At 36.4% G+C, this 10,323-nt stretch overlaps 3 protein-coding genes across 6 annotated transcripts; 2 read left to right on the top strand and 1 right to left on the bottom strand.

The window, feature by feature from the left end:
* Positions 1-511: 511 nt before the first annotated feature.
* LOC140173112 (CASP-like protein 5A2) lies at positions 512-4,877 on the top strand. Of its 4 annotated transcripts, none has more exons than XM_072225324.1 (6): positions 559-825; positions 1,122-1,476; positions 1,684-1,783; positions 2,011-2,143; positions 3,040-3,134; positions 3,701-4,877. In XM_072225324.1, the coding sequence occupies exons 2-3, from the start codon at positions 1,205-1,207 to the stop codon at positions 1,697-1,699; spliced, it is 288 nt and encodes a 95-aa protein (XP_072081425.1). In that variant the 5' UTR covers positions 559-825; positions 1,122-1,204; the 3' UTR covers positions 1,700-1,783; positions 2,011-2,143; positions 3,040-3,134; positions 3,701-4,877. The 4 variants fall into 4 exon arrangements, with proteins under 4 accessions (XP_072081423.1, XP_072081425.1, XP_072081424.1 ...); XM_072225323.1 differs by having other exon boundaries at positions 600-825; positions 1,681-1,783; XM_072225328.1 differs by having other exon boundaries at positions 637-825; positions 1,059-1,476.
* A 1,185-nt stretch (positions 4,878-6,062) lies between these two features.
* Positions 6,063-7,195, bottom strand: LOC140183926 (aspartic proteinase nepenthesin-2-like). Its single transcript, XM_072233763.1, has 2 exons — positions 6,915-7,195; positions 6,063-6,861 (listed from the first exon to the last, which is right to left on the bottom strand). Exons 1-2 carry the CDS (start codon positions 7,193-7,195, stop codon positions 6,063-6,065), a joined length of 1,080 nt encoding a protein of 359 aa, XP_072089864.1.
* Positions 7,196-7,241: 46 nt separating this feature from the next.
* On the top strand, positions 7,242-10,056 carry LOC112785516 (uncharacterized). The gene is made up of 7 exons (XM_072233762.1): positions 7,242-7,366; positions 7,524-7,584; positions 8,405-8,481; positions 8,710-8,729; positions 8,825-8,897; positions 9,282-9,473; positions 9,644-10,056. Exons 1-7 carry the CDS (start codon positions 7,242-7,244, stop codon positions 9,870-9,872), a joined length of 777 nt encoding a protein of 258 aa, XP_072089863.1. The 3' UTR covers positions 9,873-10,056.
* Positions 10,057-10,323: the final 267 nt, after the last annotated feature.

The raw sequence follows: 10,323 nt of genomic DNA, 5'->3' as shown, positions 1-10,323 counted from the left end.
GGCAGAAGAGATCCGCTTTTTATTATCAGAGAATTTTTACTATTATTAATAGTGCAACTAATTTATTAACAATGTATCTATTCTGCTTGTTAACAATAGAAGAGATCCTAACTAAAATTTAGAGACTTATCTTCAACGAAAACAAGTAAATATTGTTTATATTCACTAATATATTATTAGTTGGGTATGTAAGATAATTCTTTGTATGGGACATAACATTTGATTCAACAAAATTACTGAATTAGTTTAATTTAAAATGCAAAATTATTTGTCATATAAATTTATATTCCAAATTAAACAAAATTATTACTCTTAATCATAATAAATTAGTGCGACTAATTTATGAGTAATAGTCAGATTGGTATTTAAGTAATTTTTTGTTAAACATTTGAGTTTTTAATAAATTTTAATTACCAAATCATTCTTTAAATTTTTATTTTGTTAGAAAAATGAATTCTTATAGTTAGATTACTAGTCTATATAAAATGTTCACCAATCATTCTATTGCACTGTCCTTAGCCGTCTTTTTCCTTTCTTTTTATGGACCTTTTTGTCATTGCGCACCATACAAGACAACGATCCGAACATGGTATACAGCTGTATCAATAAAGCAGCTAGTACTTGTGAACATTTTCCAAGCTTGTAATAATTATTTTGACGCAGCTGGTTCGCCAAATGCCCAAATCAGAGGAACAATAAACACACCCTCCCAAAGAACTGCTCTTTCATCAGCTCACCAAACCAGAAAAATCCACTCTTCAATTTCTATGTTTCTCCATTCATAGCAACAAACCAAGCACCATTTCACTGCAATTCTGATTCTGGGTATGTCTTTTTCTCTAATTCCCCCCCCCCCTTTTTTTAATTAATGAAGGAATCGATGAAACTGATCTGATTCGTGTGGCGTTCCTAGCTGATTTTGAGGTTAAAGTTGTAATCTTTCATGGACATTAATTAAAGGGCCTGTAAAAAAATGGAAAATTTCTAATAAAATCACCCTTTTTGTTGCTTTTTCTTTTGATTTATATGTTCATGTGAGTCTCTGATTGTGTGATTAGATCATATCATTCATGTGAAGGTAAATGGGGAATTGATGATGTTTCTATGAATGTGATCATCAGATTTGGTGAGGAAAAGGAAGTGAATTTGGATGGTATTGATGATAGAGGCATGATTATGAATTGAAGTGTGTTGTGGAGAAGAAATGAGTGTGAGCCATGCTTCGATTCACCCAATTGATGAAGTTCCAACTACTGAAGGCGGCGGCGATGATCAAAACAAAAACAACAACAACAACAACAACAATAACAATAATAACAACATTAACCCTCCTCCAAGGGTGAGGATGAAGGATATTCAAGGCATGCCAGGCACATCCGGTGGCCTATGTCTGCGGGTGTCTCAGTTTATTTTCTCTGCGGCTGCGCTTGCCATCATGGCGTCTACTAGTGATTTCCCTTCTGTAACTGCCTTCTGGTAATCAATCAAATTTGGACTGCTATTATGAATGTGAAAGTTTTTCTTCCCCTTTATTCTTTTTAGTTAATGTTGTTTGTGATTGTGAATCTGTGACGGTTAAAAAGCCTATGTTGGAGTGAAAGGTTTGGTCAAATTATAAAGTTTTGGATCTTAGAGCATGTACAATTCAATGACTTGTGTGATTGTGTCTATTGGTCAAAGCAGCATCTGCTACATGTGAATGATAAATAATGCCATTGGTGGAGCTAGATTGCATTATTTGATTCTTTGAGGGAGAATTTTGCAGCTTAAGCCTAGTCAATTAGTGAGTCATTCTTCTTGCTCTTCATTTGTATATATAGCTATATCAACAAGTGTGATAATGGTGGAGGATGCATGGTTCATATGAAATCCTGCTTGCAAATAAACACAAGCACTCAACAAATAACAGAAATTGTTGTCCATGCTTAATAAAATTCCATTGTTGTCCATTCTCTTGTTCATGAAATGCTATCCAATTTAGTAAAATCCCATTTCTTCTCTTTGCATCAGTTACCTTGTTGCGGCTGCCAGCTTGCAGTGCTTGTGGAGCCTTTCATTGACTATTATCAACCTATACGCCCTTTTAGTAAGGAGGTCTTTGCAGAACAACCAAGTTGTCAGTTAATTTACCATTGGCGATGGGGTAAGATCTCTATAGTAAATAGCAAGCCTCAGTAATAATAATAATGTACAAATTCTGTAATGCAAAATAATTGTCACACCTTCCAAGCAATTTTTGGGCGCGTTTAGTTTGCATTTTTATTTTCTGTTTTGAAAGTTTTATGAAGGAATAAGAGAAAACAATGAAACCAATAAAATCTTGTTTTCTTTTTTCGCCTCCTGTTTTCTCCTTTTTTTTTTCTATCTTTCACAAAATCTTAAAACATGAGATATTGAAAGCAAACCAATCCCATTCACTTGAACTTGCTATTGATGTACGCCACACTTCTTATCAATATGTTCAAAGAGATATTTTGTGTACTCATTTTTCTTGAGATAATTTTATGTTTGATGGGATTATATGGAATCTAACACTAACATGAGTAGTGCTGTGAATTACGAATGATTAAGCACTCTTAATAACATTAATCATCCTAGTAGTATTAGTGGCGTTTCTTGTAAGTAACTCATAAGCTTTTTTGTTTCATTTTTATCTTTATTCTTCATTATGGCTTTTTCATTCAGACATTCATTTCCAATCAAGATTAACTTTACATGTGATGGGAAATGATTAAGTTGAAAGAATTGAGAACTTTTACGGTGTATTTCTTGTAAGGCCATTGTCGGAATTCACCGAGCATTTCTTTTCTGTATAATAATTAGCAGCGAGCTTATAATGTGTCCTTATTCTGATTGTTTCTATACTAGCAGGATGACAAGTTTGGTTTCAGGCATTCATGCATTGGTGATTTATTTGAGTATCATTTGTATAGATGTATTTGCATGTCACTCCTATAGATGTATTACAAAACTGGTTGGGATTTCTTTGCCTCAATTTAGTCATATGATTATATAACATGAACTTTTTTACTCTTTCAGATCCCCAGAGAACCCGTTGTGGTTCAAAAGTCAATAAACAATGGAATGAAGCACAGCACATCTCGAGATAAGAGTGACGGAAAAGTAACTAATAAGTAAGCATTTGTGTTCTGTTCGAGTGCAATTTTTGTGTATGAATTAAATATTATTTTTATTTGTTTCAACATGTATTTTCTCCCTTGCACGTTTCTTCTTGTTGGGGGAGTAAGAGTATTTTTACTCTTCACTCTTACTGATATAGCCTGATGTATAGTTAGTTAAGTTAATATCCTTATTAAGGACTGTTAGGATTTGGTTGAATTAGTCCTACATTGCTTAGGATAGCAAATGGAGTGGGTGGCCTAGGCTATAAATATGAGGCTAAGTTCTTCATTTGTTTTTGCACCAGTCAGAAACACTTTAAGCTTGTATCTGATTTTTCTTTTCCTCTGTACTCTTTGATTAGAGAGTGTTGTGAGGTGTAGTTAGATATTTGCTTTGAAAGAGTGTGGGTGTACTGGGGTGCCGGTGAGAGAAAGAAGTCTATGTGTTGTAACAATTTTCACATAGTGATATTCTCTGGTTGTCATTTGACAACGGCCGTGGTTTTTTCTCCGGTAATTGGAGTTTCCACGTTAAATTCTTGTGTTGTGATTGTATCTATTTTATTTCTCTGTCAAAGGTGTTTTCTCAAGGGGGAATGGTGTCTTATTCCCAACAAGTGGTATCAGAGCTTCGGTTCGGTGGGATTTATTCTTAGTATGCTCTGTGGTTGCAGCCTAGTCTAATCTCTTTGGTTGCTGTTGTTGTTGCTGGAAGGCAGTGTGACTCGGTGAGAGTGCAGTTTGGAAAAGGTTCTGGCTAAGGAAAGACTTGGTATTTAAGTGTGTCCATTGTGACCCACCTCTCTTTCCTGGGAACCCTTCCTAGTGCACGGTCTACAGTTGAGTTATAATATTCCAGTATACGGTTGCAACAATGTCAGGATATTCAAGTGCTGTGAAGCTTGAAATAGAGAAATTTGATGGAAGAATCAATTTTGGCTTGTGGCAAGTACAAGTCAAGGATGTGTTGATACAATCAGGTTTGCACAAGGCGTTGAAGGAGAAGATCTCTGGTTGCTCTCTCTATGAGAGAAGATGATGTTCTCTAGAAGACAAGAAGTATCCTCATGGTATTACCGCACTGCCATGGATAAGGATAAGTTGTGGCAATCGGGTCCACAATTGCACACGGGCATTGGTTGGCGTTGAGATGCAAGGTGTGTGGCGGAGTTAGGTCGATGGCTGAAGAACTTCCAGGAAAAGCCAATTTGGAAGTTGCACCATGAATTTTCAGCAAGGTTTCGATCTGTACCAAGGCGAAATTCTTGGAGTGGTCTAATTCCAAGTGAGTATACTTTCATGGTGGAGTATGATAGTTCTCTGAACTATGATTGTCGGTATAGACAATGGCAGCAAAGAATTGTCGGTGTTGACAATGGAAGCTGAAGATGTGTGACTATTTCAATCAAGGTGGAGATTGTTAGGATTTGGTTGAATTAGTCCTACATTGCTTAGGATAGCAAATGGAGTGGGTGGCCTAGGCTATAAATATGAGGCTAAGTTCTTCATTTGTTTTTGCACCAGTCAGAAACACTTTAAGCTTGTATCTGATTTTTCTTTTCCTCTGTACTCTTTGATTAGAGAGTGTTGTGAGGTGTAGTTAGATATTTGCTTTGAAAGAGTGTGGGTGTACTGGGGTGCCGGTGAGAGAAAGAAGTCTATGTGTTGTAACAATTTTCACATAGTGATATTCTCTGGTTGTCATTTGACAACGGCCGTGGTTTTTTCTCCGGTAATTGGAGTTTCCACGTTAAATTCTTGTGTTGTGATTGTATCTATTTTATTTCTCTGTCAAAGGTGTTTTCTCAAGGGGGAATGGTGTCTTATTCTCAGTTGTATTTTCTCTATGCTGACCAGAACTAGTTAGTTACATTGTTAGTAGTAGAAGTAGCTGTTAGACCTTTACTATATATATAGTCTAACTGTATAGTGCAAAGGGGTGTAGAAGTAGCTGTTAGGCCTTTACTATAGATATAGTCTAACTGTATAGTGCAAAAGTGGTGATTCACCATTATAACAAAATCACTTCATCAAACTCACATGCTTCTCTCACTCAATTTCTCTCTCACCTCTATGGGAGCACACAGAAATTCACCTCTCCATGTTCATTTCATCACTTCTTATGTAGTGTAATTGTAATTGTCAACTAGACATTTGACACTTCTTTTTGAAATACAAAACAAAAATGAATGAGCAGATTATCCCCTCCCAGTTTGAAGCTCATGCCGGTTGGGCATCACGTAGGAAACCGTGAGTTTTTGTTGTTCAAACTCTATTATTGGATTAAGTTATTATCTCCATGCATCTGGCTTTACAGTACAAGGCTTGTCGGTATTCATTGCCTCTTTTCATTTGAAAACTTCTCTCTCGCCCCTCTTCTTTTTTCACCATTTGTTCTCCTTCAACTTTCTAGCCTCAAATCTGAATGTGTTTGGACCCTCAAATTTAGTGTGGTGTATTGAGAAAACTGACTAGTGTTTGCTTCCCTGTTCTAACTTTAGAATAACCGCATCAACAACATCCATCACCATCTATTATATTAGATTTCAATAAACACCATAGGCAAAACATTCATGTTTTGGATACAAAATAACTAGTTTATAATAACCTTGCCTATATCTACCAACCTCTAGGAAATAAAAAAACCTGCAATCTTGGTAAGCTTCCAACTAGTATTTGCTTTGGAATTGTAACTGTAACCTTTCAAAATCAGCAGATAAACCTGTAAAAACGGAGAGCTACCATGAATATTTTCATTACAGAACAATCACAACTCACAAGGACCACAACTATGTAAATGCAAACACATGCAAGAAACAGATAGAGTAAGCATAAACTAGAAAGTCCAACCCAATGAAAACAACTCAGCCGAAGCTGCTGAAAATTTCAGAAATTGATAAAAACAAACTGAGATCTACTAAGCTAATTTAGTGACTAACCTTAGAGTGAGCATTCCTTAGGCTTAAAGGAAACTCCTCTGACGATGTCGTATCCGACTTCGTAGTTGGTCATCTGGAAAGCCCCAAAGATTGATATGCCATCTTGTTCGGTTTCCTCACTGAATGCTAGGCATATCACACTCGGCTTCATGCGAAAAACTTGATCTGCTCCTAGAACCACAATGACATTAGGATTAAACCGAAATTTGACAGTAGGAAGTTTACTTATTTCATCTCTAGGCTTCTTGTAGCACCGAGATCCTGTACCCGGACTTATGGTAAAGCCCAGCATCATCATCTGATGACGCACTTCTTCTACTAGGAGATGAAAGACCGGTGATATCAAACGTGTGAACCATGTGCCGCTGTCTACTATAAAACCTCCTCTGCCGTGAGCTTTCAGTCTAAAAATGTCGTTAGGCATATTTAGTCGAGTATTTCCAACAGTAATGCTCCTAACACCAATGTAATAAAATGGGTATCGTTGTGATACCAAGGTAAAAGGTGTGATTGAGCCCTCATCTATAATCGCGTGGGAACCGAATCTCAAGGCACCCGTCTTCCCTGGCTGAGGAATGCAGTGTGAGAATCTCAGTATGCCTAGTTGTTGGATCAAGGAGAGGGGACCTCGACTCAACCCAATGATTCCTTTGGTCTGATCGTCGCCTACAGCGAGATAGTTGCAACCAAAGGTGATTTCTCCTAGATCCAGGAGAGGACCCCGTAGTGTTCTGAGCAGAATCTTGTCGCGGACAAGAAAGCCTTCCGTATGTAAGCCTCCTCCATACTCTTGTCTAAACCTGCAATAGACTCTTGCCAGAGTGCATAATCTCCGACGAGTTCCTAGGCACACCGTGGGTCATGGCAGAAAAGACTTTTTGACTTCTTGCACGTTAAGCGCCCTTGAGGGGATTTATTGAGACTCCACAGAATCTCACTTCCGGTGTCCACCACAAGTTCCACCTCTGCATGTTCATCACCATCTCCTATGAATCTTGCAATGACATCAACATCATTTGCCACCTCAGTTGTAGCAGCTGCTGGGCGATTTATTAGTCTTGGCTGGTTCATCAATTGTGATACTAATGCCGAACGATTGTTCGAGCACGTATCACATGTTCTTGTGATGGGCATTGAGAAGCCATCTCTTGTGGTGGTGGTGATGGTGATTGTAAGATGAATGGAAATGGAAATGGAGGCAATTAAGGAAGACGCTATGAACAATGTTAATCTCCGAGAAAGAGAATTCTTCTTGGGTGGAGAAGAATCCATTAATGGAAGAAGGTGGGAGGGAATAGAGGTGAGGTGAGGTTATCTGTCACTCTCTGCGACTCTGGATTACCCTTCTTCTCTTGCTCTCACCAAAGTAACGTGCTCTTCTCCTCTCCTGTACGATTGTTGTGTTACGTCTACTCTCTTCTCCTTCTCCGTCTGTTTTGTATTAGTTCGTTGTTGGCATCAGATTTTTGAGAATAGGCTTTCAGCTAAAGTGGGGAATCAATGACATACTTAAAATGCCAAAGGTAATTTTCTTTCTTCCCGTCTTTTTTAGGGCTTCAATTGGCTCCTGCGATATGCCAGCTTTACTTGTTATCGAAGCTGTGATGCAACTTTTCTTCCATCATAATGTGTTACCAATGCGTAATTTTTTGCTTTTTCGTTAATTACCATTTTCTTTTAGTATTATTGAATTTGAATGAGATTTCTGTCTCTTGCTATATCAAGCTTTGTACAAAATTGATTCTTATTGTATAGTCTATGAAATGAAATGGTTTTACATGATTGCTTCATTAAATTAATTACGATATATTTATTTATAAATGTATGTATAATTTAATTTATTTTTAATATATATTTTATATTAATAATTTATTTTGATATATATCTAACATAATTATAGTTAAATTAATAATATAAATAAATGCAATAAAAGATGTATTGATTGCACATGGTAGAAAGAAGACTATGGCAAGAAAGAATAAAGGGTTATTCAAAGTCCTACTAATAAATTAAAAAGAAATTTTTTTGATGTCTATGATTTATGTGTTTAAATTATTTAAAAATAGAGATAGAAAAAGATGATATCTACTCTTTTATTTTTGAATTTTATGTATAAAATTTAGGTACCATATAAAACATCTAAATTGAAGGGGAGCCTCGGAGCAGCGGATGAGTTGTCTCCACGTGACCTCAAGGTCACGGGTTCAAGCCGTGGAAACAGCCACTGATATAATTATCAGGTTAGGCTGCGTACATTACAACCTTTGGTTGCGGCCCTTTCCCGGACCCTGCGTTAAACGCGGGACGCTTGTGCACCGGGTCTATTTTTGTTTGTTCGTTCAGTGTTATATTCATCAAATGAAGAGCTCCGAAACTCATCCTCTGACTTTTGGTGTGCCGTTCTCTCTTCTAGAAAAGAGGTAAATACATGTTATGTTTCCTTTTGGTAATGATAGATGTTGGTAGTGGTAACAATTATGACCGAGCATGTTTTGATTAAATATATTTTCAATTGATACTTTAGTATTTAATATAGCATCATATTTTTCGGTTGATCAATTGCCTGTCAAAATTGGTTGGTTTCCTGAGTACTCAGATTTGAGAAGAGCTCTTGACCCTTATGGGTTTCTTTTTGAATTTTCATCCAGTGGTGAACCCAAAAATTTAGGTAAACCATGTTGAGATATTTGCAGAATTTCAAAGCAAAGACATTGCTACATAAATTTATTGCCGTCCTTTTGAGAAAATCTACTTGTCTCCTAGATTCTGACACTGGAGAACCACCCCAAAATATTCGAGCCTGGCTCAAATTTGTCACTGCTTGTTGTCTAATACGGTAAGCCACAACAGTGAATCTACTTAGATAATTATGTGAATTGGTTTTCTGTTACTTTATTACCTTTGGCACACTTAAAGAATTCCCGAATTAAGTGTTTACTAATGATTTTTGGGTTATCATAGTTTATTGACCATCACTAATGTCTATTGTACCATAGTGATTTGTGATTAAGTGTTTATTTGTAACTTGAGTATATTACATATTTAAGGTGTAAATCCTTGTTATTTTAGGCTTTTTCATTGATGTGTTTTTGAATGGCAGCGTGTGTTATGATTCATGATTCAAAAGTTAGATAAATGATTTTAGGACATGATTTATGATTTGACATCCTTGTTTAGTGGTTTGACAATGTCAACTTATCCCTTTTTATTCTCACTGCAGGAGTAAACAACCAGCATTTTCTGTTGTAGAAGCTGAAGAACTCATTGAAAGCATTATATGTCTATTCCTAGATCGCCAGTTTCAAGGTTTATTAGTGCTTTTGAATGATTGCATTCAAGCCATTGTTAATTACTTCACAGACCAGGAATGGCATTCAAGTTATGAGAGCATAGCAAAATTCGTTGCTTCCAGGTTGTTATTATTTTTGGTGTCAGTAATAGTAATTCAGTGATGCTACAAACTTCTTTGGCACCACAAAACTTCCTTATATAGATAGATAACATCAACCTTGTGCTACTTCATGAATCAAAATACATAGTTATTCATCACTTGTTCAATTTTTGAGAGAGGAATTAATACAGAGTAGCTCAGCTAGAAAGCCTTGGAGTTGGGGAGGCTTTGAAGGACCAAGGAGTGTGCAGGTGGAACTATGTTCTCAGAAATGTTCAACAACATGTTAGATCGTTTTCACAGTTTCCTTCTTCCTCTGCTATGGTCTCCATTACAGTACTCAAGAGGTCCCAAAAAGCTAAGCAGTCAGAGGAATCATTAAGAGAAGTCATGTACTTATCTTGTTGGGGTCCTATCTAAATGTTGGTAATGAGATCCATTTAGGACAATAGAGAAACAAATTTTCATCTTTGATGCTACTAGCTAGGCCATGATTCCATGTAGTCTTGTATAGGTGGGGTCATATAAAACAATTATTTCATCTTGTTGTATACATAACATCCTCGTATGGTACAAGATGAATACAGGAGTTGTTTGGTTATAATGATTCTTCTTCAATATAGAATGCTTACTTTTTTGTTAAGGTAGAAAACTCCTATTTTCATGATATGTTGTGGTGTTGGGACTTGGGAGAATTCCTTTTACTATTTTTAGTCTCTTAATTTTGGGTAAGTGTTCATCAAATCAAATTCTATCTTTAAAAACATAACATCATAGGTTTGATTATGCATAGGTGGGATGATGTGAAGGGATCAACATTCAAATTTAGTATTTGTTAGTTGTTGCCATAAACTATCGTTCAAATAATACT

Source organism: Arachis hypogaea, chromosome 3 (genome assembly GCF_003086295.3).
Source record: "Arachis hypogaea cultivar Tifrunner chromosome 3, arahy.Tifrunner.gnm2.J5K5, whole genome shotgun sequence".
Classification (NCBI taxonomy): Eukaryota; Viridiplantae; Streptophyta; class Magnoliopsida; order Fabales; family Fabaceae; genus Arachis; species Arachis hypogaea.
This window is presented reverse-complemented; position numbering and strand designations above follow the sequence as displayed.

Coding starts and splice junctions, on each gene's coding strand:
- LOC112785516 (XM_072233762.1), top strand. CDS start 7,242: ATGGAAATGGAAATGGAGGCAATTAAGGAAGACGCTATGAACAATGTT. Junction 8,482..8,709: donor TTCTCTCTTCTAGAAAAGAG/GTAAATACATGT, acceptor ATTTTCATCCAG/TGGTGAACCCAAAAATTTAG. Junction 9,474..9,643: donor GCAAAATTCGTTGCTTCCAG/GTTGTTATTATT, acceptor GAATTAATACAG/AGTAGCTCAGCTAGAAAGCC.
- LOC140183926 (XM_072233763.1), bottom strand. CDS start 7,195: ATGCCCATCACAAGAACATGTGATACGTGCTCGAACAATCGTTCGGCA. Junction 6,862..6,914: donor CTTTTCTGCCATGACCCACG/GTGTGCCTAGGA, acceptor AGTCTATTGCAG/GTTTAGACAAGAGTATGGAG.
- LOC140173112 (XM_072225322.1), top strand. CDS start 1,205: ATGAGTGTGAGCCATGCTTCGATTCACCCAATTGATGAAGTTCCAACT. Junction 1,477..2,010: donor CCTTCTGTAACTGCCTTCTG/GTAATCAATCAA, acceptor TCTTTGCATCAG/TTACCTTGTTGCGGCTGCCA.